The 27,667-nt window shown below is 50.1% G+C and overlaps 1 protein-coding gene across 5 annotated transcripts in view; it reads left to right on the top strand.

Annotated features, from left to right (window-relative positions):
- LOC125941248 (uncharacterized) overlaps positions 1–27,667 on the top strand; it is a 410,784-nt gene that overhangs the window by 336,563 nt on the left and 46,554 nt on the right. For all 5 annotated transcript variants that reach the window (XM_049658202.1, XM_049658204.1, XM_049658205.1 and 2 more), the window contains exon 7: positions 24,211–24,296. In XM_049658202.1, the coding sequence (XP_049514159.1) occupies positions 24,211–24,296 (86 nt within the window). The remainder of the gene's footprint in view (positions 1–24,210; positions 24,297–27,667) is intronic.

A 27,667-nucleotide genomic window follows, 5' to 3' on the forward strand; every position in this document is an offset into this window, starting at 1 on the left:
TATATATATATATATATATATATATATATATATATATATATATATATATATATATATATACTGAGAAGAGGTTTATTGGCGGTGTCCTTCAAGGACGCTACGAGTTCCGAGAACGGCGAGGCAGCGTGGAGCACCGTCTCCAAAGACACCAGCGACCAATAGCGCGAGCAGAGCGGGCCGAGCGTTGGCGATGCCACTGGACGGAGGCGCGTCTTCTTCTTCACAATTGCCTCCGCAGAAAAAGAGCCATCCTTGCGACCTAAGAGGTGGTTGGCAGAAGGTCATGGTAGGGCTTGAGACGCACCACGTGGACGAGGTCACGTCCACGCCGGCGCATGTCGTCAGATGGAGAAAGTGGCTCGATGACAAAATTCACCGGGGACGTTCGCTCCAAGACGCGGTAGGGCCCTTCGTACTTTGGAACGAGTTTTGAGGAAAGGCCTGGAGTTTGGCAAGGAACAGCCAGCCATACAAGAGACCCTGGGATATACGTGGGACTGGGCAGTGAGTCGGCGCGTCCTTCCTTCTGGCGCTGTTATTCTTGTGACGTAAAGGTGCGCGCGAGCTGGCGGCACTCTTCGGCTTGTCGTGCAGCTTCGATACACAGGTGGGCACTCGGAAGCGTCAGGATGGTATGGAAGGAGAGTGTCGATGGTATGCAATGGCTCCCGTCCATATAGGAGGAAGAAAGGTGAAAATCCCGTAGTAGCTTGTATCGCGGTGTTGTATGCGAACGTTACAAAAGGAAGTATGTGGTCCCAGTTCCCATGATCAGATGCCACGTAAATCGCGAGCATATCACCGAGAGTGCGGTTAAACCGTTCCGTGAGTCCGTTAGTTTGCGGATAGTAAGCCGTGCTCGTTCGATGAATAATGTGGCATTCCGAAAGCAGAGCTTCGACGACCTCGGAGAGGAAGGCGCGACCTCTATCACTGAGGAGTTCTCGAGGTGCGCCATGTCGAAGGATGAAGCGATGCAGGACGAAAGAGGTTATATCCCGCACTGTAGCATTCGGTAGAGCAGCAGTTTCGGCGTAGCGTGTCAAATGGTCCACAGCAACTATGATCCACCGATTCCCATCCGGTGTCATGGCAAGCTGGGCCGTAGAGGTCATGCCTACGCGATCGAAGGGTTTGGCAGGGCACGGCAGCGGCTGCAAGGCGCCAGACGCACGTAAAGGTGGTAATTTGCGACGTTGACAGTCAGGGCAGCACTGAACAAACTTTCCTACAAAAGTATACATTCCCCGCCAGTAGTAGCGATGGCTTATGCGTTCGTAAGTCTTAAATACTCCGGCGTGGCCACATTGCGGATCGTCGTGAAAAGAGGCACAGATTTGGGATCTTAAGCCGCGGGGAATGACTAGTAGCCATCTATGGCCTTCGGGAGCGTAGTTGCGTCGGTGGAGCAGCTGATCACGAATGACGAAATGAACAACTTGGCGTCGGAGGGATCGGGATACAGGGGTGGTCGATGACCCAGAAAGATAGTCGAAAAGAGAAGCGATCCACGGGTCATGGCGTTGTTCGGTGCCAATCGAATCAAGGTCACGAGATGACAGGGGGTGCACGCAAGTGATTCCGGAGGCCAAGTCTGGAGGTAGAGGTGAACGGGACAGGGTGTCTGCGTCAGTGTGCTTGCATCCGCAGCGGTAGACGACGCGAATATCGTACTCCTGGATTCGCAGTGCCCAGCGTGCTAAGCGGCCAGATGGATCTTTCAACGTGGCGAGCCAACAAAGCGTGTGGTGATCCGTTACTAGATCAAATAGGCGGCCGTCTAGTATGGGCGCTTGGCTCTAGTATGGGCGCTTGGGCGCTCTAGTAAATAGGCGGCTTGGCTCTAGTATGGGCGCTTGGCGGAACTTGCCAAGCGCCCATACTAGAGCCAAGCACTCTTTTTAAGTTACGCTGTAATTGGCCTCTGCTTTTGTCAGCGTACGACTCGCATAGGCGACCACGTATTCGGAATACCCGGGCTTGCGTTGCGCGAGGACGGCGCCAAGACCGACCCCGCTGGCGTCTGTATGTACCTCAGTTGCAGCTGTCGGGTCGAAATGGCGAAGAATAGCTGGAGAGGTCAGAAGACGACGCAGTGTAGCACACGCGGCGTCCCATGCAGGGGACCAGGAGGAGAGGTCCGCGCCACCGCGTAGGAGCTGGGTCAAGGGCGACATGATCGATGCGAAATTGCGGACAAAGCGCCGGAAATATGAGCACAGGCTCATAAAACTGCGTAGTTCTTAGACGTTAGTAGGCTTCGGGAACTGACCCACTGCGCGAAGTTTCGCAGGGTCTGGTAGAACGCCGTGCTTGGACAGGGTGTGGCCTAAGCAGCTCTCGCGCGGCGAAGCGGCACTTCTTGAGGTTCAGTTGCAGGCCAGCGTTGGTGAGACACGTCAAAACATGTCGAAGGCGAAGGAGGTGGGTCGGAAAGTCAGGCGAGAAAACCACGACATCGTCGAGGTACCAAAGACACATAGACCACTTGAGGTCACGCAGCGTATTGTCCTTGAGTTGTTCAAACGTCGCAGGCGCATTGCAAAGTCCAAAGGGCATCACGTTGAACTCGTATAGGCCGTCAGGTGTAATAAACGCCGTTTTCTGGCGATCGGCTTCAGCCATAGGAACCTGCCAGTAGCCAGAACGCAAGTCTAGGGACGAAAAGAATTCCGCGCCCTGAATGCTGTCAAGGGCGTCGTCGATGCGCGGCAAGGGATAGACGTCCTTGCGCGTGACCTTATTTAATCGACGGTAGTCAACGCGAAAGCGAATAGACCCGTCCTTCTTGCGAACGGGAACGACAGGAGATGCCCAGGGACTGTGGGATGGTTAGATAACTCCACGGTGTAGCATATCGTCGACTTGGTCGTTGATGACGCGACGCTCGTCGGCGGAGACGCGGTATCGTCGTTGACGCAATGGCTGGTGTAAGCCGGTGTCAATGTAGTGCTGCACCTCCGACGTTCAGCCCAATTGCGGCTGAGAGACATCTAAGGAATTTCTGAAGTGGTGTAGAAGCTGAAGAAGCTCGGAGTGTTCGGCAGAGGTTAGTGTAGTGGCGATAGAACTGGAAAACATGTCACTCGACAACTCTTCAAGCGTTGAAAGGGCGAGGAGTTCGTTCGAGTTAAGATGGAAAGATTCGTCTGGCACGGTAACAATGAATGAAGGGTCAAAGTGTTCCACGCGGCCGAGACATTCGCCGACACGCAACGTAACCGACGCAAAAAGTGGATTGTACACAAAAATATTGCTGATGCCGGCGGCGATGTCAAGCGTTGCAAAAGGCAGTGGAACGGCTTTGCGACTCATAAAGATGTCAGATGGTGTAAAGAAGACTGTAGCATCGGTGACGACATCGCATACGACTGGGACAAGGGCAAAAGAGCCAGGTGGAATGTCGGTGTCCTCACGCACGACCAGTTTAGGCGGCTGATCAAGCGCGTCGTGAGATGGTGCGTCATACAGCGGCGAAAATTCAACTTCAGCTCGTGCGCAGTCGATGACGGCATTATGACGGCACAAGAAGTCCCACCCAAGGATGACGTCATGTGAGCAGGCAGGAAGAACAATAAACTCGACAATGTACAAAACGCCTTGGAAAAGCTCATGGGCAGTACAGGCTGCGAGAGGTGTCACGTGCTGCGCGCTTGCCGTGTGAAGCGACAGTCCAGACAGCGGCATGGTCACCTTGCGCAGCCAACGGCACAGTTTGGCGGCTATAACAGAAACGGCGGCGCCGGTGTCCACAAGCGCAAAAGCAGAAATACCTTCGACAGATATTGCGACCATGTTTGCAGGAGAAGAGCGAGGACTTTGGCAGTTCGAAGATGGCAGCAGTTCTTGCCTCGCGAACCTGCGGCGCTTAGTTTTCCTGGTCGGAGGGTGCGGGTCGGCGACGCATTGGCGAGAGCGATCGTCGACGAGGAGATGGGGATCGGCGCGCAGGAAATTCAGGGAGGTCAAAAGAAACGTAGCGCAGGGAGGGCACCCGGGGCTGATTGGCGCATGGGCTGACTGCCATACTGGAACGGCCGGGCAGCATCGTCGGGAGTCGGAAGGCGACGGCGGCAATAGCGAGCGACGTGTCCTGGCGTGCAGCAGGCGTAACAGATGGGACGATTGTCAGGCGTCCGCCATGGATTGCTGACTCGCGGCCCGGCCCAAGAAGCAGCAGGAGCGGCGGGTGGTGCAGACTGTTGCAGGATCGAGAAAGGCGGCTGGGGAGGCCTACGCACTACCTGCGCATAGGTAGGAGGCATAGCAACAGGCTGCACTGCCGGCGCATACGTAAGAGGCGCGGCAACTAGCTGCGCTGCCTGCGCATACGTAAGAGGCGCGGCGAAAGGCTGCGCTGTGTGCGTATAGGGAAGAGGCGCGACCGCAGGTGGATGGTGGTGAGCGACGGGAACAGCGTGAGCGATCTCTTCGGCAATGACAGTGCGGAGCGGTGAAGGCAGACGACAGGACGGCTCCTGGGTGAAGGGGACCAAAGAAAGTTGATGGGGAACCGCCTCGCGCACGAAGTCCTGAATCTGCTGAAGCAGTGGAGAGTTGTCGGAAACGGCAACCAGACTCGCTAGCGAGTCGGCGGTCGACAGAGGCTGCCGAGTCAGGGTGCGTTGCTTCTTCAGCTCTTCGTAGCTCTGGCATAAGGTGACTACTTAAGAAATGGTGCGCGGATTCCTGGCCAAAAGCATCTGGAATGCGCTGTCATCGATGCCTTTGAGGATGTGCTGAACTTTATCAGCTTCGGGCATGGCGGCGTTGACACGTTTACAAAGGTCGAAGACTTCTTCAATGTAGCTGGTGAAATTTTCACCAGTCTGCTGTGCACGGGTTCGCAAGCGCTGTTCAGCGCGTAGTTTGCGCACAGCAGGTCGACCAAACACTTGAGTGAAAGATGTCTTGAAAGTTGACCATGTCGGGATGTCGACTTCGTGGTTATGGAACCAGAGTTGAGCAATGCCTGTAAGATAAAATATGACGTTGGTAAACTTCGCGACGTCGTCCCACTTGTTATGCGCCCCCACCCGTTGATATGACGTAAACCAGTCTTCCACGTCTGTTTCATCTGTACCGCTGAAGACCTTCGGATCACGTTGCCGAGGAACCCCGGTGCAGATGACAGGCTGGGGCGCAGGCGCCAGGCGGGTCTGTGTTGTCGGTGATGATGGGTGGCTTCGAAGCGTTCAGGTTCGAATCTCCAGGGTGCAAGCAGCGGGGGAAATCCAGCAACCGCCATTAATATATATATATATATATATATATATATATATATATATATTGTGACGAGGTTTATTGTCGTCGATAACGTTCTAGGAACGCTAGGTACAGGTAGGCAATGCAAGGGCTGTTTGTAGCACAGGGTTCTCTCGCGATCACGGCACGGTCCTTCGTCTTCTTCTTCAGTCGGCACATACCCAGGGGCGCCTCTGCTTCATTACAATGCCCCGGGAGCGAAGCATAGCCACCCTGGCGACTCAGGGCGCTGAGAAAATGAGTGGGTCGTAATACGGTTTCAGGCGGTTGACATGTACTGTCTCTCGCCCACGACGACGCAGGTCTGGTGACACTGTGAGCGGCTCAACGATGTAGTTGACCGGTGAAGTGGCATTGATGATACGGTACGGACCGTGATAACGCGCCAGGAGTTTGGAAGAGAGGCCAGGAATGTGGGCTGGTATCCAAAGCCAAACAAGCGAACCGGGAGCAAAGCTGGGTGGTGGTTGATGAGTATGGTCATGTCGTGTCTTTTGACGTTCTTGAGTCTCGCTAGTGAGGGAACGTGCCAGCTGACGGCAATCTTCAGCATACTTGGCGACTTCGGAAAGTGGAGTGTACTCTGCGGCATCAGGTTGGTACGGCAGTATGGTGTCCAAAGGGCAGGAAGGTTCTCGGCCATACACAAGGAAAAACGGGGAAAAGCCGGTAGTCGCTTGCGTCGCGGTGTTGTATGCGAACGTGACAAAGGGGAGTACGGTGTCCCAGTTGGAGTGGTCGGATGAAATATACATCCGTAACATGTCGCCAAGTGTGCGATTGAACCGTTCGGTCAGGCCGTTGGTTTGGGGATGGTATGCGGTCGATTTTCGGTGAATGATCCTGCACTCCGTGAGGAGGGCTTCGACACCCTCCGACAAGAAGACACGGCCCCTATCACTCAGTAGTTCTCGGGGAGCACCGTGGCGAAGAACAAAATTGCGAAGGATGAAAAACCCAACTTCACGGGCGGTCGCTGCCGGCAGAGCTGCAGTCTCAGCGTAGCGAGTAAGATGATCTACGCCGACAATAATCCACCGATTTCCACACCCGCTGCATGGAAGCGGGCCGTAGAGGTCGATGCCGACGCGGTCGAACGGACGAGCCGGGCATGGTAGCGGCTGCAATGGTCCTGTGAAACGGTGTGTAGGTGTCTTGCCCTGTTGGCAAGTAGTACAAGCCTGAATGTACTTTTGCACAAAGTTGTACATGCCTCGCCAATAATAGCGCTGACGCAACCTTGTGTAAGTTTTGAGGACGCCGGCATGAGCGCTTAGGGGATCAGCGTGAAAAGATGCGCAGATGTCAGAGCGCATATGACGAGGTATAGCAAGGAGCCATTTCCGACCGTCCGGCATATAGTTGCGGCGATATAGAATGTTGTCTCGCACGGAAAAGTGGGTTGCTTGGCGACGCAGTGCTCGTGTCGAAGGGACATCAGACGGAGCGGCAAGGTAGTCAAGTAACATTGCAAGTGTTGGGTCCTTGCGCTGCTCTGTGTGCATGTCGGTGATGGCCAATGGTGACAGGGTGGACGCGGAGTCTGACAAAGACGCCAAGTCAGGTGTCAGTGGGGAGCGGGAGAGCGCATCAGCGTCGGAGTGCTTGCGACCGGAGCGGTACATGACGCGGATGTCGTACTCTTGCAAGCGAAGCGCCCAACGTCCTAAGCGTCCCGACGGGTCTTTCAAGGAAGAAAGCCAACAAAGGGCATGGTGGTCTGTAACTACGGCGAAAGAACGGCCGTAAAGGTATGGACGAAACTTGCTTAGTGCCCAGATGATCGCCAGGCACTCCTTTTCTGTCACTGAGTAATTCAATTCTGCTTTCTTTAGAGTACGGCTAGCATAAGCGACGACGTATTCATCATAGCCAGCTTTCCGTTGCGCTAAGACCGCACCAAGGCCAACTCCGCTGGCGTCAGTGTGAACTTCCGTAGGAGCAGCAGGGTCGTAATGGCGAAGAATCGGTGGTGAGGTCAACAAGTGGCGCAACTTCTGAAATGCCGCATCACATTCAGGTGACCACGCTGCTATGCCGTTACTGTCGGAAAGTAAACTTGTCAAGGGCGCCATGATGGATGCGAAGTTGCGTACGAAGCGACGAAAATACGAACACAAGCCAATAAAACTTCTGAGGGTTTTGATAGACGTGGGCGTAGGGAAGTCTGCAACGGCGCGGAGCTTGTCTGGGTCCGGGAGGACGCCGTCCTTTGAGACTACGTGACCCAAGATGGTTAACTTGCGTGCAGCAAAACGGCACTTTTTGAGGTTGAGCTGTAGGCCGGCAGAGGCGAGACAGGTCAGAATGTCATGCAGGCGAGCGAGGTGTGTCGGAAAATCGGTTGAGAAGACGACGATGTCGTCGAGGTAGCATAGACATGTCTTCCATTTGTGGCCGCGAAGGATGGTATCGATCATACGCTCAAAAGTAGCAGGCGCGTTGCACAAACCGAAGGGCATGACGTTATACTCGTAGAGGCCATCGGGTGTAACGAATGCGGTTTTCGGACGGTCAGGTTCGGCCATTGGAACTTGCCAGTACCCGGAGCGCAGATCCAAGGAAGTGAAATATTCTGCGCCTTGCAAGCAGTCGAGAGCGTCATCGATTCGAGGCAGTGGATAAACGTCTTTTCTTGTTATCTTGTTTAGGCGTCTGTAGTCGACACAAAAACGAATGGAGCCATCTTTTTTTCTTACCAACACGACAGGTGACGACCAAGGACTTTGAGAAGGACGGATGACTTCACGTTGGAGCATGTCGTCCACTTGCTCTGTGATGACTCGTCGCTCTTTGGCCGATACACGATACGGGCGCTGTCGCAAGGGGGAGTGGGAACCGGTGTCGATGGTGTGAGAAACACCGGTGGCACGGCCCAATGACGTCTGATGGCAGTCGAAAGAAGAAAGAAACTTATGAAGGAGAGCGAGGAGTTGGCGGCGATGAGATGGGGAAAGAGCAGGGTCGATGGCGTTGTCAAAACACACTGAAGACGATGAGTCTGACACAGTAGCGATGGCGTCAACGTAACAACGGTGGGAGTCGGTAGGAACATCGAGATCGTCAACGTAGTCGACCGCCTGCAAGTATCCTAGGGTTTCTCCACGCAGTAGGTTGATCGGGTACTGGTAGTAGTTGGTGACCAGCATAACAGTTGACCCAGATGTTATAGTCAGCACGGCAAACGGAAGAACGATGCCCTTGCGCTGAGCAAACACATCGGACGGCGTGAACACTACAGTGGCGTCAGAGTCGGCAGCAGACGACAGGGCAACAGCCATCGACGACTCAGGGGGTATGGTTGTGTCGGCATCAACAATGAGTTTATCGGCAACGCGAGGAGAGCCAGTCGGCAGTGATTCACATAGTGGTAAAAGCGAAACTTCTGCACGCGAACAGTCAATGACAGCATGATGACGTGACAGAAAATCCCAACCAAGGATGAGGTCATGAGAGCACGATGGTAGCACGAAACACTCGATTATGTACAGAACTTCGTTGATGACAACACGGGCCGTGCATACAGCTGAAGGGTGAATTCGCTGCGCGCTGGCAGTGGCGAGCACCAGGCCAGAGGGAGCTGTAGTCACTTTGCGGAGTTTGCGACGAAGGTTCTCGTGAATGACCGAAACGGCGGCTCCGGTATCGACTAGCGCAACTGCGGGTACTCCCTCTACAAAAACGGTAATAACATTTTGCGGCGAAGATGGAGGTCTTGGGAACGTCGACGTATTAGCAGTTCTTGCCTCAGGAACTGCACCAGTCAGTTTCCCGCTTCAGTGGGAGCTCGACGACGCAGGGGCGAAATCGAACGCCGACGAGGGGAAGGAGAACGACGAGTTTCTGATCGGCGATCAGTTTCAAGACGTCTCGGTGAAAATGGAGACGCGGCGGCGTATTGTGGTGCGTAGGTGGGCGTTTCAAATGTGGTAGGCGTTGTTGGGGCGCGGCGGCGACAGAAGCGCGCCACATGGCCAGCAATGCCGCAGGCGAAGCAGATAGGCCGGTTGTCTTCAGTGCGCCACGTCGAGGTTGGACGAAAAAACTGTGGTGACGGTCGGGCAACTGGAAATGAAGCCGGATGCATGGGCGATGAAAAGGAAGCTGGCGGCGGAGGAGGCCGTGCAACCACGGCTGCGTAACTGAGCGGCAGCGACGTAGGGTGAGTGGGAAAGTCGGCATATGGCAGCGGCACACTCATAGGATTGGGTGGGGAGGTTGTAGGAGCAGCAGGAAGCGCTTCCGATATCTGATTGCGGATGGCTTGCTGTAGCGTTGGAGTCAAAGCTGCCGAAGGTGAGTCGCTGTGAGGCAGCAGCGATAGCTGCCTGGCCACTTCTTCACGAATAAAATCTTTTATATGTTGCGATAGGGTCGAGTTGGGGAGAAGGTCGGCAGAAACCGCAATGCTCGAGACGGAATCGGCGAGCTGAATGTTTTGGCGAGCGATGGAACGTTGGCGGCGCAGCTCGTCAAAGCTCTGACATAGGTTAGTAAGGACGGATACGCTGGTTGGGCTTTTTGCCAGCAGCATCTGGAATGCGCCGTCCTCTATGCCCTTGAGGATATGCTTAATCTTGTCATCCTCTGACATGGTGGGATTTACCCGCTTGCACAAATCGAGAACATCCTCGATGTAGCTGGTAAATGTCTCTCCAGGCTGCTGTGCGCGCTGGCGCAGACGCTGTTCAGCGCGTAGCTTACGCACAGCGGGGCGATCAAACACTTCGGCAAAAAGGGTCTTAAATGCTGACCAGCTTGAAAAGTCTGATTCGTGGTTGAAGAACTACAGTTTGGCTACGTCGGCGAGGTAGAAGGACACATAGGACAGCTTAGCCTGGTCGTCCCATTTGTTATGGGCACTTACACGTTCGTACGATGAGAGCCAGGCTTCCACGTCGTGTTCGGCGGTCCCACTGAAAATGGGTGGATCGCGATGAAGAGGGACGCCGGCGCAGACGACAGTGGCAGCCGGTGGTGCAGGCGACGAAGTAGCCGGATCAGGCATAGTGCAGGGCGATCGCGTTGGTGTTGGCAGGGTTCGAGTGCGGAGCTCCAGGACGAGGCGAAGGATCTCAGCAACCTCCACCAAATGTGACGAGGTTTATTGTCGTCGATAACGTTCTAAGAACGCTAGGTACAGGTAGGCAATGCAAGGGCTGTTTGTAGCACAGGGTTCTCTCGCGATCACGGCACGGTCCTTCGTCTTCTTCTTCAGTCGGCACATACCCAGGGGCACCTCTGCTTCATTACAATATAATATATATATATATATATATATATATATATATATATATATATATATATATATATACTGTACATGTGTACAGAATATACAGCGCTTATATAGCCCTTGTGCACTGCAACGCCCGTAGCAGTCTCCATGCAAACCAGAGCTACGAACAACGGACGAGGGACAAGGCTCGGCCCTCAGGTGCTTCACCCCTAATACTTTGCCTCAAGAAATTGCTGTTGTAGTGGGGAAGAAGCAACGGACGCAGCAGTGGGACTCTGTCTAGGCTGCAGGTGCCAGCGTAGATCGGGAGCTGCTGACGCCGGCTGAGACTGCCTTTGTGCCCGTCGTGCAATACTTCCGCCTGCCGTCCGGCGTTAGTAAACCCCCTTCCAAAGTGGTGGAGGTGCGGGGTCTGCAAACCTGGAACTCCGAACTCGGACGCTACCACCTGCTCCGGCAATGCCTGACGAAATCACCCAACAAGCCACCGCCCCATCTCCGCAGGTCGTCGTAACCGGCGCGCTGCGCGTGCGTGACCCTCCCTTCTTTAGTGGAACAGATGACCACGATGTGGAAGATTGGCTGGCCACATTTGAAAAGGTGAGCGGCCACAATAAGTGGGACGACTCGTCGAAACTGCAGAATGTGTCGTTCTATATAAAAGGCGTCGCAAGCCTGTGGTACCACAACCATGAGTCTGACTTCGCTACGTGGAGTACGTTCAAGAAACGCTTCGCAGACGTGTTAGACCGCCCCGCCGTGCGCAAGCTCCGCGCCGAACAGCGTCTCCGCGGACGTGCGCAGCAGCAAGGCGAAAATTTTACCAGCCACATAGAAGACGTCATCGACTTGTGCAAGCGCCTGAATCCGTCTATCATCTTGAAAGGCATTGACGACGATGCCTTTCAAATGCTGCTGGCAAAGGACCCACGCACGGTAGCTGAGCTTACGGCCTTGTGCCAGAGCTTTGACGAGCTCCGTAAGCAACGCGTCTCAGTGCGGCGGCTGACAACACCAGACGATTCCCTCGCTGCCTTATCCATTGGAGGTGACCACGAGACGCTACTGTCGCAAATCAGAGAGTATGTGTGTGGGGAAGTGGCATGGCAGATATCGTGTTTATCGTATCAGCCGACCCCAGAAGTGTGTACGCACAATCTCGCGCCGTCTCTCAGACAAGTCATTCAGGAGCACGTCTCCGAGGTGCTGCCGTCCGCCTCTCAGCCGACACCTGTTGCCGCACCACTCACTTATGCGACTGGCGCTGCAATGCCTCCCAGTCGACCGCCAGCGTTGGCCCCTCAACCTCTCCGACAGCCACCGGTGCCATTCCCTGGTGCACAGCAGCACATCGTCAACCCGTGGCGCACTGCGGACATTCGATCGATATGCTACGCATGCCGAATTCCTGGTCAGTCACGTAGCCCGCTTCTGTCGTAGGCGCTTCGCGGCTGCCTCGCATGCACCAAGATACCGCGACTATTCATACCGGCCCCAGTACTGCACTCCACAAGACGCGCCACCTGAGGTATACGCACGAGACTCCCACCCTGACTACGACTTTCAACCCTTTGCTTCCCGTCGCTCACGCGCGCCACTACGCCGTTCTTTGTCACCTATGCGTCGCCGACGCACCGCTGAGGCGGAAAACTAACTGCCGCTGTTCCGGAGGCTCGAGCTGCGCCGTCGTCGACCTGTGTAACGTTGTCGAGATTTTTGTTGAAGGTATACGAACTCTTGCGAGCGTCGGTACCGTGGCCTATATATCCGTCATTAGTCAGAAACTTTGCCGCTCACTTCGTAAAGTGCCAACGCCACCTACAGCGTTTTCCCTCAGTAGTGCAAGCGCACAGCGAATCCATCTGATTGCAGCATGCACGGTTAAGGTCGTCATTGGCGACTTACTGTACAACATTGAGTTCATTGTGTTGACTTCGTGTTGTCACGATGGTTGGTATTTCTTGTCGCGCCATCACGCCGTTATAGACTGCACTCAGGATCAGGTTGAACTGTCTGTATTTGGCGACGTACCTTCTGTTCATATGCCCGTGCCTGGTGTTTACAAGCATGTCGTGGCTGCTGACAATGACCTGCCCCCTCTCAGTGCGGTCATTGTTCCTGTTTACTGTGCTGCCCTCACTGAAACTACAGTTCTGTTCACGCCGTCTGACGTATTCAGTCGCCGCCACCATGCGTCACTGCCATTTTCCGTCCTAGCACTTCACCAGGATCCCTCCGGAATGCTTATTTCCAACGCTACCTCATGCCCTGTCACGTTGCGCGTTAATGAGACGCTTGGCCACGTTCAGTCAGTCGACGATGATATTATCGTGCCTACTGATTCCTACGAGTCCAATCCGAAACCTCATCTGAACGCGCTGGACGTATTTTCCCCTTCCATCGACAGTAACCTCGCTCCGGATCAACGTGCGCAGCTTATTACCCTTCTCAACGAGTTTAGAAGTTCTTTTGACTTCCCTCAAGCATCATTAGGTCAAACGAGCACCGTTACCGCAACCAACACCCCTTTGCGCCAGCGCCCTTACCGCGTATCACCAACGGAGCGTCGTATAATTACGGAGCAAGTTAACGACATGCTTCAGCGTGGAGTCATCAAGCCTTCCTGTAGTCCTTGGTCATCCCCCGTTGTGCTGGTCAAGAAGAAGGACGGTTCCATTAGGTTTTGTGTGAACTACAGGCGTCTCAACAAAATTACTAGGAAAGATGTTTACCCTCTTCCTCGCAGAGACGACGCCCTCGATTGTCTACAAGGCGCTGAATTCTCTTCTTTGCTCGACTTGCGTTCGGGTTATTGGAAAGTCCCGATGGCCGAGTGTGACCGTCCAAAGACCGCGTTCGACACACCAGATGGCCTGTACGAATTCACAGTCATGCCATTTGGACTTTGCAATGTGCCTGCAATATTCGAGCGAATGATGGACAGCATTTTACGCGGTCTAAAATGGCAGATCTGTCTCTGCTATCTAGATGACATTGTCGTGTTCACCCCCGATTTCGCTACACATCTCGCCCGTCTGCGCACGATTCTCCAATGCCTTATCAACGCAAGCCTTCAACTCAACGCGAAGAAGTGTCACTTCGGGGCTCGCCAGCTCACCATACTGGGTCATGTATGACGAAAGGCATCTGTATACACGGCATTCTTCCTTATCCCGACAAACTTTGCGCCGTTAGCGGAGTTTCCTAAGCCGACTACCGTAAAAGAACTGCGCAGCTTTGTGGGCTTATGCTCGTATTTTCGTCGCTTTGTCCGGAACTCTGCCTCCATAATGGGACCGCTTACAAAGCTACTTGCTCGCCCTGGTGACCTATCAAATTGGTCTCAAGCCTGCGACGACGCCTTCACTACATTACGGCATCTGCTTACCTCACCACTCATTCTGGGCCATTACGACCCGACTGCGCCAACCGAAGTACACACGGACGCCAGCGGTGTCGGTCTGTGTGCAGTACTCGCGCAACGCAAACCAGGCTTTTCCGAGTATGTTGTAGCTTATGCTAGCCGTGCCCTCACCAAGGCAGAATCCAACTACTCAGTAACCGAAAAAGAGTATCTGGCGATTGTGCAGGCAATAAGCAAATTTCGTCCATACTTTACGGCCACAACTTCGACGTGGTGGCTTGACCATCATACTCTGTGTTAGTTGGCTTCCCTGAAGGATCATTCTGGTCGCCTTGGACTTTGGGCTCTTCGCCTGCAAGAATTTGACATTCGCATGGTGTACCGATCGGGGCGAAAGCACTCTGACGCTAATTGCGCTCTCCCGATCTCTCGTGAAATCGGCTGAACAGCCGCATTCAACTGGTGCCTTTTCCTTGATTGCTCTGACCGCCACAGACTTGCCATCTGAACAACGAAACGACCCCTGGATAGCCTCTCTCCAGAATGTTTTTTCCGCCCCGCCAACTTCTGCACACCCACGTGTACTTCGCCGCCAAGTCACGCATTTCGCGATATGGGACGAACTATTATATCCATAAACGAAAAGACGCAGCACACCAAGGAAAAAAGAGAGGCGAAAGGAAAGAGCGTCACTCGCAACTAACTTTATTCGGAGAAAGCATCGCAATATATAGCTAAGCTAACACATGCGCGGCAAGGTTCCACGTATCACACCACCCAGATGAATCAATAAGAAACATGTGCTAGTTTAAAAAGCCTCTGAAAATTCAAACTCGGCGCCGAGCAACACCACGGACGTATCGCCCCCCCCCCCCCCCCCCTAAGGCAGATATCTTTTTTTTTTCTTTTTATGTAATAAGCCTCGAGCATTCTCGAGTGTGAAACACTCATATGAAGAGTGTTTCACACTCTCTATATGATGCTCTGGGTGAATTTCACGCCCAGTGCATCAGAGTTTCACGGTTTACCGATGGTTCCCTCCGGAGCTTCGCCCCACTCATCATCATTCACCCCGTGGATATGCTGTGATTTTTTTCTCCATTTCTTTCTGTCTTCCTTTCTTTCTTTCTTGTCTCTGGTATGCTGCCATTGAGCTTGGACCCTTTATGCACAATCATCAGGATCGGCCAACATCGACAGGGGTATGTGCCATTAAGCTTCGACCCTTTCTGCACAATCACCAGGATCGGCCCACTTTTCAGCGTGACACCACCACCACCGAAACTTGTGAGCCTATAAAGCTTCACTTAAAAAAGGCAGGCGTTGTCACAGGGCCCTTGGCTGTCATGCGTAGGAATTCGGTGCATTTCAAAATTAAACAAAAGCCCCGTGTCCTCCAAGAACGTGAGCAGGGGCTTGAAGGCGGAGCTATCGAGAGATGAGCTGGTGGCTGTTCTACCCGCTGGCTCGCGTGAAATTCTGTCCGCCGAGCAAGCAGCTTGACGAGCAAGCGAAGGCGAAGTTGTGGGCGACGTCAAGCTGCAGAGCAAGTCTGGCGCGAAAGATGACTGCGCGCGAGAATCAATGAAAGAGTGAGCGAAGCTGCACGGGGGCATTAGTTCAAACCGGCGGCGCGTGCTGCAATCCGACGCTGGGCAGCCCCCAAGATTGTAATGCAAACGCGCACACGTCTTCCCTCCTCCTCACTTTCGCGCCTCCCTCTTCCACAAGCTCGTCGGTAAATGATGGAGCTTTTACTCACAAAAACATGCCACAAAATACCACCACGCCTGCACGTTATTGCGACTTAGGGTAGACGGCTGAGAGACGGACTCTTGGAGCAGACCAAGAGGAGGCGAGAAAGCTTTATACAGTATGTGCAGATACAGCAGGTAATAGCAATTAATAGCATACAAGTAGCAGTAAGAGCGCACCAGACTGACGGGGCGGCTGGTGGCGACTCTCTATTCACACAGGGCCGGTTCTGCCTTGAATGCCTTTTATTGCGATAGCAAATATATGGACACTCCAAGCGAATTTTTGGCGTCGGCGTCCTGTCGTTGTAGCCGTGAGGTTCAAGGGCGATAAAATCGATAAAGTCCAAGGGCGATAAAAATCGTCGCCGCGCGCCGAATGCTGTATGTACGAATGAAAGCACGCGAGCGAAATCGCGCGATGGACGAGCGCTTTCGCGGAGAGCAAAGGTGATGTCTTCCGTCGTGCGAAAAGCCGTGGGGGGATATAAGGGAGGGAGGGAAGGGAGGTGACGTTCAGCTTCCGCACCAAACACGTATCTTGCGACCAGGCGCATGAGGAACTGGCGACTCAATCTCCCACGCGAAAGAAGGAAAGCGGGGAGGCAGCGCGGGAGGGAGGGAGGGGCGGGGGAGGCGGCTTCTACTCTACCAGCAACTGCATGCTTGTACTTTCCGCGGCTGCGGGCTGTCGTGCGCACCGTATCTTGAAAGCGATATCCACACGGCTCTTTGATTGCGCTGCGCTTTCGCCACTCAGTTTCCGTTGAAGCGACAGACCGCACGAACCTTCGCTCGCTGCTGCTGCCGCGTTTGCCAACGCCAACATTTTGACAATGGCTGTCTGCGGTCTTCCGATGTGAAATATTCATGTTTGCTTGTGCGCGCTGACACCATGCTTGTTGATTGAGATAGTAAGCGAATGTGTCCAAGTTTATGCAGTCGATAAAAACTACTATCCTCACTGCTTATAACTCTCTACTAATTTGCTATCGCAATGGATGCTTCGCCTTTTAGACGAAACTGGGACTTTTTTGGCTCGTCGTCGGCAGGAACGAGGCGGGGCGGGTGCTGACGTCACCCGCGTCGCATTATTCTTCCGCCGTGGAGAAGGCCTGGTGCTGCTTGAAGTCACCAGCGTCGCAATCTTGTTTTTTCGCGGAATCAGTCGTGGTGCTCAGAAGAACACAAAGGGGGGAGGGGGGCAGCACTCGTCAACTCGATGATTTCACGCGGTGTGGCACAACAGCCCCTTTGTCGCGAGACAATGCAGCTCGGAACATTGGACACTCCGGTTGAGCGACATCGTCGACGGTTTGGAGGTACAGGCTTTGCCGCTTTTCCCGCCAGTGGTCTTTGCTGCTTCTCGGCCCTGGTAATGTCCAGTGGAACGACCGAGACGCAACAACACCGAACCACTCCAGCCAAAGCAAGCACTCTATGAATTCTCTCGAAGCCGCCAGACCTCAATGAATAAAGAAAGCCTTTTTTTTTTGAACTTGCCACGCTAAACAAAACAACAACAAAAGCATTCCCCAACAACACGAGACACGTATCCGAGAAAAAAATTCGAGATATGGACCTTTGTCCTTATGTCAATGCGTGAGTGTTATTCAAATCAGAACAACTTCGCAAGCGATACTAAACTGTAATGTAGGCAGGTTCGCAAAGTCAAGATTGCCGAAGAAGACTTAATTTTTCCCTGAAAGCTGTAGACGCAAACGTGGAGCGCTTCTGATCTGTGCGCTTGGACGCCACTTCGCAAAAGTACTTAATGAAATCCGACAACTGCAACCGCCAACCGAAATAGTCCCGCCGCTTAGTGCTGTCTAAATGCACTCGGTGAAGCGAGTAACACACATTTAAAGCTCAGAAATGGTTCTAAGAAACTAAGAAACAAATACCCAAGCTCACGCGAACGACATAAAACAAAAGTGCATCAAAATGTTACACTGACTCTTACAACTAACGCGTACGATGCATAAAACAAGTCACAATCGAAATTAAGCATTTAGGCTCTTCCTAACCTATATAAACGTAAAAAGAACAAAAAAATGGATACACTGACGCTTTCTCTACTCGAGCGTCCAGGTCTCACTAAAAAGTTATCAACAACTAAAATGTCTGTGCCCCACGAACAGGAAGGACTAGATCATACAACAATGCGATCTTCTTGACTTCTCAGCCACTTCATACGCTCAAGACGTGACTCAACTTTACTGCAAAGAAGAATAAAAAATATCAATACTAAAATGACAAAGAATGGGCTTTCAAAGTACCGTGTTCTTAATCGCTTGGTGTTCATAGACACCCTTTCATACGCGCTTGAGCCGGTCACCCCTTCTCGGGTTTAAGCTTTGTCCACTCGTGGCACCACAGGCAAGCTGATTTACGTGAAGCACCTGCCACTTTGGACTCGCGGCCTACAAATACTGGGAGGGCGGTGCATTCACGGACACGGCGTGCACGCTGCCTCTTTGAGCGCTGGACAGTCGCCTTTCATTCCCCCAAGAATGGAGCGGCCATTGCAGCTGACTATCGAGCATACCCGAGGTTTCGCTACGTTCCTCTGCTTATCATCCCCTGACGCCGCTGAGAACAGGCGGCATTTGCGGCTTCTGAATTTCTGCGACATCCTTTCTTTACCGACGCGCGTCAAGCCTATCCTAGATCCCAGCAGCGGCCTAAGCTTCGCGTTCGCGCTACTCCGCTTTTTCCTAACGTCTTGGCGGTTGGTGCGCTTGACCCGGCTTGTAATGCCGCCCGAGTCCGAATTTCTCAGCTTGCGGCTTCGTCGTTTACCCTCGGCGCGGCTTGCCAAGCTCGCGGTATCGGCACTCGTACTCGCAAGTACGCTGCCTTCTCGTCGCAACGACATCGCTAGGTGCGGCAAAACCAAGGTAGGCTCGTTGTCCTCGCTAGATGTATGTGCCTCTGACAGAACATGACAGCATCCAAGGTCCTCTCAGCTAGCCGGCTGGATCTGTGGTCTCTCCTCGACAGGCTCGGCCTTGTCGATATCACCTGGGCCTTCGCAGTCGGCCCGACTTACAGCATCAAAGTTCCTCGACCAAGCCATCTTTGCCCCATCGTAGTCCCGATTCTTCTCATCAAGCAAGTGTTCCGAAACACACGCGAGATTACAAGGGAGCAACTGGATCAACCACTCGGACCAGAGGTCCCGCTTGACACCCTTTTCTTCGCCCACCTTCTCAAAGCCGGCAAGCAAAGTAACGGTATTCTCGGCCGCCTTGAAAATGCGAAGATGGTTTCGTGATGGTGCGCCTTATCCATGTTTGAATCTGTCGACCGAGCTCTCCCCTTGCCTTTTCCTCGGAACTTAAGTGCTCCTTCGCTTCTAACTCGCGCATCTCACGCGTCTCGTGTTCCTTTGCCTCGAGCTTTCGCTCAACAATCATTTCCCCAAGCCTCATCAGCTTCCTCGACCGTTACGTACTCTGCCTGCATCACGTCAGGAATCGCTTTTCTTGCTTTTCGGGAGCCGCCGGAAATGCCCAACTCCTCAAAAATTTGAAGGAGGTACTGCACGTGACATGTCTCCATTAAGACCCCTACCTCATGCTGTTTACCAACTAAATTTACCTTCACTGCAAATTAAAATCCACAGATTAAACAAGGTGAATTCGTAAATCATAGCCTACCACAAACAAAACACTCTGCTAACCTGTGCTACGGATGTCTACATCAGGCACTCACCCAGCCAATGCGATGACATTTACCATGGAGGAAAATGTTCTGGCACAAATGACACGTTCTTTAAAGGGAAGAATGAAGCTTCTCGAAGGGCGTGGAAGTGCCCGACATGCTGCTCAGCAAGGTTAAGGGGTAGCTCAGCTGCGGCGAACACCGCGACAGACGATAGCGAAACTCAGGGTTCTACAGCACAGGCAGGTAGCTCCAATAGTCAGAGTGTGCATGCACTGGCCTCCAGACTGGATGATATAACAATACGTCAGGACCGTCTTGAGCAATTACCAACCCAGGTCATTGGCATGGAAGAAAGCATGAAGCTTATGAATTCAAACTTTGAATCTCTTATCAGCAAATGTGATGAAATAATGAAGGAAAACGCAACCTTGCGCAAAAGTAACGAGAATTTGAGGCAACAAAATGAAGAGCTATTAAGCCGTGGGATGTCCATCGAGCAATATTCAAGGAGCAGCAACATCGAAATCAAGGGTATACCTGTGACACGAAAAGAGAACTGTGAATTACTAGTTCAGAAGCTAGCAGAGCAAATTAGTTACCCCATCGATTCCAAAGACATCGATGTTTGCCATCATGTGTCCCTTGCGCACAATACCACTGAAAAACAAAAAAACATAATTGTCCGTTTTGTTTCAAGGAAAGTACGAAACGAATTTTATCAACGGGCGAAAAAAAGCGCTGCTTTCTGCGGATCTACTAGCCTTTTCTTCAGTCAGAAAACAGGCAATCTACGTGAATGAGCACCTCACGCGGGAAAACAAGATATTTTTGGCTGAGGCACTGAAACGAAAAAAGGAAAAGAAGTGGATGTTTGTTTGGACAGATCAAGGTCAAATCAAAGCACGGAAGGCAACTGATAGCCCTGTTGTGCGTGTTACGTGCGAGGCTGATTTTAGTCGTATCAGCTAGATAGCAAATCACAGACGGCATCATGGCGTATGCCTCAGTGGACGATTTTAATCAAAAGACAGTTTCTGAAAACGTACTGCTGGGTGCACACTTCAATGCGCGCAGTTTACGGAAAAACCAGGACCAAATCCGTAATTTTATTAGCCTATTTAGCAAGAAGTTCTCCTTTATTGGCGTATCAGAGACATGGTTGTCGGAAAACGAAGTCGAACTTAACAATAAACCAGGTTACAAGCGAGAAGCAAAATGTCGTGCAACCGACAGTCAATCTTGCATTGCACATGGTGGCGCTGCCCTGTACATAGACGACAGCATTACGTACAGGCGACATGCTGTTGTATTTAAAACACCTAATTGCGAATCAGTATGGATTGAGGTCGATAAAAGTCAGTTGCAGCTGACACAGAACCTTATTGTAGGCGTTATATATAGGTCGCCGTCTGCATCTTATCACAGCTTTTGTGAAGACCTTGACTTTATTTTTAATGCGTTCTTGAGTTCTAATGCTCGCGTGATAGTAATGGGTGATGTTAATATTGATGTAAGTGATGTTGATTCTTCTTCTTGTTATCAGTAGTCTCTTGTTTTACTAGTTATGGATACTCACTGCCTGTAGACAAACCAACGCGTCTAACAGAACACAGTAGTACACTTATAGACCACGTGTTGTCTAACAGTCCTGTTTGCAAATATGCACAAGTTTTAGATGGTAATATTACTGATCATTACCCTGTGGTTTTTGTAATGTCTGACTGCCTGAAATCAAACAAGAAGTGTTTTACCCGAACAATATTTAACGCTGACATCTTTGTAAACAATGTACGTGCAATTGATTAGTCATCTGTATACTCTTCGGGCTGTTCTAACAAAAGCTACAACGTATTTGTAGACATGTTTACTGAGGCGATTACCACCACCTCCATCACTCACTGCGTGCGCAATAGACACAAAATTCCGCGAGATCCTTGGGTAACGGGCGCGCTCTTGCGTTCAATTAAAACAAAGTATAACATGTATAGAAAATTGAAAAGGCAACCGTATAACACTTCCTTGAAAGAAAGGTACTCCAGGTATTCACAAACTCTCAATTTATTTTAGCAACCGCATTCAACAGAACGGCAAGGACTCAAAAAAGAACTGGAGCCTTCTCAACCAGTTTCTCGGACGAGACGTAAAGCAACATCCCCCAGAAAAAGTAATCTATAATGACGCTACGTACAACACACCCGAAAGTATCTGTAATGCTTTTAGTGCGTATTTTTAGTCCCACATTAACTCAAATGATAAAGATTTTGATGCAACGTACATTCCACGTACAAATGCTTCTTTTTACCTTTACCCTACAGATGAGTTTCAGGTGGCTTAAGTTATTTCGAGTTTGCGAAACACATCCTCTGGAATTGACAATGTTTCGGCGCATGTCGTTAAACTTGTAACAGATATCGTGTCCCCAGTTATCGCGCATATCACAAATACTATATTAGTCACGAGTGTGTTTCCAGCACGGATGAAAATTGCCAAGGTGTTGCCACTTCACAAGTCTAAGGATAAGCATAAAATAGAAAACTACCGCCCAGTTTCAGTGCTACCGTTCTTCAGCAAAGTACCTCCAAAAATATTCGCGGGGCGCCTTAATGACTATTTGGACAAACACAACATTCTTTCTCGGCACCAATTCGGTTTCAGAAAAGGCCTTTCCACTCAAACTGCTGGCTCAACATTTACAGACATAATTAGAAAATCAATAGACCGTGGTTACCTAGTGGCGGGATTGTTCATAGACTTTGCGAAAGCATTCGATTCTTCAAATCATTTTATATTAAGCAATAAGTTGGTTCGTTACGGAATTAATGGACTACCTTTGACGTTAATTCACAGTTACCTAGAAGATCGGCGACAAATTGTTCAACTAGGAGATTTTCAGTCTAATAGCACCCTTATTAACCTCAGCGTTCCCCAGGGGTCCATACTTGGACCTTTATTTGTTTTACTCTATATAAATTACCTTTGCAGCTTGTGTGTGCTACCCCTGTACTCTATGCAGACGATACTAACTTTATAATAGCTGATCGGGATGAATTCAACCTAATTAATAAGCTTAACTCCGAATTAGAAATTTTGCACCACTGGTGCACACTGAATGCCCTTCCCCTCAACCCAACGAAAAAAGAAAACGACTATTAATTCAGATGTCATTTACAATAACCATCCTATAAAACAATCTAGTGAGACAAAATTTCTTGGTGTTATTATTGATAACCATTTAAAATTCCGTCTTCGAGTACGCTCTGTAGTTCATAAGGCTTCATATGGCTTGCATGTACTGTCTAAATGTCGAAAATATTTCCCTCCCGAGATAATTAACAACCTTTACTACGCATTTGTTCACTCTCACCTTAATTACTGCATAGCAACCTGGGGCTGCACATACAAAATTCATTTGTCACCGGTCTTCACACTTCAAAAAAGAGCTCTTCGCATTAGAGCACCCCACAATACGCATATTAAGAGTCAAGACTTATTTAAAACCCTGAACATCCTCAATATTTGCGATTTAGCAACCTACAACATCGCCTCGGTCATGTATCAAATAGTCCATAAAAAACTAGCCTTGACAACAGTCTCACTTCGCCCCTCACTTCGTACTGTTGCGAACGTATCGCGCTTTCGTTTTTTATTACCTAAAGTAAATACTAACTACGGTCACTCTACACTGCAGTTTACAGGCACCTCAGTTTGGAACAGGCTTGATAGTAACCTAACCACTCTAAGAACATTGCACACATTCCTTAAATAATTAAAGCACTCACTTATTCACAATGCATAGCACTGCGCATGCTTGCACACTTCCTCCCTTTTTCTTTTCGTCTGCTGATATTTTTTGATGATGTCAGGAGGAAAATTTTAGAAAAATGTATTTGTTATGTGTCAAATATTTCTGTGCTATTGTATTTTCTTTTTTTTTTGCTTTTTGATTTTCTTTATTTTTAGTTATTTCAGCTGCTCTTGTTTTATGTGATTTCTGAGTGTAAAATAACAGCTGCCATAGAAGTTCTTTTTCCTTTATAACAATCGGCAGGCACCCTTTAACAAGTTTGTTGGGTCCCAAAAGTGTGTACTTTCTAATTGTATTGTTTACTTATGCTAAATAAAACTTTCAAACTCCAAAGTTATCGACGCCGGTCGGTCTGGTAGCTGCCATCGAGCGGTGTAGCAGGCGTCATCGGACCTCGTATCTCGCAGCTTGCCACCCGCTGTTGAGATACTGGTTCGCCAATCTCACAGCTGCCATCCACTGTTGCGACTCTGGGTCGAGGACGAGAGACGGACTTTTGGAGCAGACGAAGAGCACACGAAAAGCTTTATACAGTATGTGCAGATATAGTAAGTAACAGCAGCTAACAGCTGGTAAACGGAGTAAGAGCGCACCAAACCGACGGGGCGGCTGGTGGCGACTCTCCGTTCACAAAGGACCGGTTCTGCTTTAAATCCCCTTTTGGCTCCTCGTCGGCAGGAAGGAGGCGGGGCGGATGCTGACGCCACCCGCGTCGCTTTCTCCTGTCGTCGCGGAGAAGGCCTGGTGCAGCTTGAAGTCATCCAGGTCTAATTCCTGATTTGTCGAAGAGAAGGTCCGGCGCTGCATGAGTTCACCCGCGTCATATCCTTGTGTTGTCGCGGAATTAGTCGGGGTGCTTAGAAGAACGCAAGGGGGGGGGGGGGGGGGGGAGCGCTCATCAACTGGATGAAAGCACGCGGTGTAGCGTGCACAGCAACGTCTAACCACGGAGACACTCGCAAAGGAAGCTTAGCGTTTATAATGTCAAGCTGTTAGCCTGTGTGTGCTTCCTTGTTCATACTTCCATCTCTTTGTTCATGAATTTCACGCTGTTTTACCTTGCCTATTGTAAACACAGTATGATGGGTTATTTTTTTTTTTGTTTGTGTTTTGGCAGCCATGGTTCTTCGACTTACCTGACTCTTCACAGCCTCCGGGCTCCTGCATAATTGCACTCCTCGAGTGCACAAATCCAAACGAAGAGTGAGTATTCTAATGGTGTTGTAGTTGTGAAATGCAGCTGCCACAAATTGGCACCAGAATTGAAATGCAGCTCTCCCACGCACTCTGTATCGATTCATGCTGGCTAATCGTGAAGGTGCAGGTATTATTCGTGGTTGTGGCGAGCCAATAAAAACATGCTCTTCCATAGAAAACCTTTTGCCATTACCAGCCCCCTTGCAATAAGACGCAAAAACACTGGTTTTTGTGTGATTCTGCACAACAGTAACAGCAACTAAACGTCGTATGTGTGCAGGCAGTACCTGTAATATAAACGGTAATCAAATGTCCCGTTTCATTGATGAGCGCATTAAAAGAATAGCTATGGTGAGTTGAGGTGTCTATTTAGAATGGCCGTCTGACATTGATACAAGTCCTTGCTGCATTCGCATCATTCATTTTTTTGTCCACTCTCACTTCGCGGTTCTGTCTATTTTTCATACTGGACACTGCCTGTAGTCGCCGTAATTCTTCGCCGCCAATATATTAGATATAAAGTGACTGGGCACATGAACACAATTACTGAAGTTAAAAAAGACAAATTTCATTCTGAACTCGTGCTTCCAAACGGACACTTGCAGTGAAGCTGCCTGCATCTACGTACGGTTGTACTGAATATCAGCTTGAAAATGCGTTTTTCGATTATTAGCTCACTTAGCGTATAAATTCTACAAAGGAATGCATTCCTAGAATGGCGGTTTTTTTTTTTTCGCAGGCCCATTCATAGATTGTGTGCTTGTAGGGGAGGCTATCTTCAAAAATAATTTCTGTACGATAACACAAAGGACAAAAAAATTTATTAAATTACGGGGTTTTATGTGCCAAAACTGCGATCTGATTATGAGGCACGCCGTAGTGGGGGACTCTGAAATAATTTCGAACACCTGGAGTTCTTTAACGTGCACCTAAATCTAAGTACATGGGTGTTTTCGCCCCCCTCGAAATGCGGCCGTCGTGGCTGGGATTCGATCCCGCGACCTCGTGCTTAGCAGCCCAACACCATAGCCACTAACCAACCACGGCGGGTCACAAAGGGCAGTGCCTAGCTATTTGAGGCTCGAGCTCACAAAACAAAGACCATTTGCACCAAGATAAGGCATGTGTAACTGCAGAAAAATTCGGAGACCACTCGGCACGTCATAATGGCATGCGAAGAAATTCACCCAGTGAGACCCAGAGGTAACGTTCACCTTCCAGAAGCGCTAGGATTTAAAGTGGACGAAAGCATCCACCACTCAGCAGTCGAGATTAGCAAGTGCCGCTTAGAGCATTGGTGGGAAAAAGGAAGGAAAGGGATTGATACGAGCGGATCCGTTACGGGCATAGGTATCGATACAAGGTAGAAACATTTTGACGAAAAAAACGATTGTTCAGCTGTACACAAAAATGCTAGAATGAAGAACATGTGCAGTATAACTGATTAAATCAAGCAGGCTAGGTGAGTATTTGTCACCACCCTGTTTTAAATAGGATGCCAATACTCATCATCATAATCAATATGTGCCTTACATAATCCATCCAGTCGCATAACCAACAGGCGACTGGCCTAAGGCCAAGGCGGAATTTACACGATGCGGCCTGTTATTGTTGGTTAGTTGCTGTTAACTGTCCAGAGTAGGCTTGATGGTGTTGGTGCGTCGTTGGGCACGTTTTGGTGTCAGTCTATTGGTGTCGATTTGTTGCTTCGGTGGCACTGCTAGCAATTTGCCGGCTATTATGGTTTGCCAGGAAGAAAAAGGGCTGGTAAACATAGTAAATTAAATTTCTGTTGGCTCTTTACGTGAGCGTAAGAGGGCTGTACAAAAGTGTCACTTATTGCAGCTGGAGAACCATTGCTTGCTTTCAGTATCGTCCAAAAATATTCATTGAGGTAATTTTCGATAGAATCAGGGCCCCTCAGAGACCAAGCTGGCATTAAGAAGCGGAAGTCTTGCTTTGTATTTTGTATTCGAGTGTTTACTTGACTTTATTTTTTATCTGGTGTAGACATCTTTTCTTCAACTCTTCCGTTAATCCTCTACACGTGCTTATCTTTGGTGCCTTTGTGTTCTAACATTTTATTTCAAGACCTAGTAGTCGTAATGGATACTGTGATGCATAAAATTATAGCGTAATCACTTGCGTTTTAATCAGTGCAGTAGTTTCGATGACGGGAGTAGTAATTTCTCAGACGATTTGTGAGAATTATGTGAAACGTCGATAAAGAACCTCAAGGAGTAGGAACGAAAGTAACATTTTGCTAGTTTTACTATAAGTACTGGAAGTAAAAAAATCTGAAAAATACAAAATGTGCACCTGGTTCGTAGTTCCCAAAATTTGTAAGTCAGATCACGTAAGAAAAATTGTGGATATCTCTTGGCGTCCATACCAGCCGTAGTGATGTCCTTGCTGTGCGTGAAAGCAGTAGATTCGCAAATGTGATAACGTGTAAGTGGCCTTCCCGTCCCGACGTGGGAGCGGCCCGCGGTCCTCCCTCCATGAAAACGATGGGTGACTACTTCAGGACGTCAATAAAGTTTACTACCTACCTATCTACCTATTGTACAGGAAGCATCTGTTTTTATTGATTGCAGTAGGCACTTGGTTTGTTTTTTACTGTGTTCTTTAGACTCGCGAAGCAATGACTGTCAAGCCAGGGAGCATGCAGAAGCCTCCTCATACTTAAATATTGCGTTCGACCAGCTTTTCTGAGCAAACAGGGCGGTCTATTTTGTGTTCAACTGGCTCTGGAGCCTACGCATGCTTTGTTCAGCGCCTCTACAGTGACGTACAGCTATTAAGAGCGTTGCACATTATTGTGCAGTAATGAACATGGGCACTTGCACAGGCAGTGTTGCATATGTAAGAATGAGACAGCTAGTCAAGCTTCGGTCGAAGGTCGGTCTGACATCGATGGCGTACTCTTGCGTCAGTGAAAACCCAGCACAACGGAAAGAATTGTTCGCAAAAATTTGTACATACGCAGTCGAAGCTCTGATCGGTGCATAAAATGAACCCATGGTGGGGAAAATGAAGTTGCACTTCATATATACATCGAACACAATTATCAAAATAACACGCACTCATGAGCGTCTACCGTTGTTTGAGAAATCGTTAAAAGAGCCTATACGCTGAATCGGAAAATTTACAGCCTGCTTATGTGTCCTCACTGCTGCTGTCATTTCAACAGTATTTTTGCCGAGTATACCAAAGCGCAAAATTTCCGTCTTTTCATTGAAGTGCTGGCCGCACTGGAGACTAGTTTTATTGATACGTCCCTTCAAATATTATTTTTAAGTCGGCCCAGTCTACGGAAAATTGTAAAACCTGACAAATTATTAAAAAAAGTTGAGTGATCATTTCAGACGGTGCAT

The sequence above is a fragment of the Dermacentor silvarum genome, chromosome 11 (assembly GCF_013339745.2).
Source record: "Dermacentor silvarum isolate Dsil-2018 chromosome 11, BIME_Dsil_1.4, whole genome shotgun sequence".
NCBI lineage: Eukaryota > Metazoa > Arthropoda > Arachnida > Ixodida > Ixodidae > Dermacentor > Dermacentor silvarum.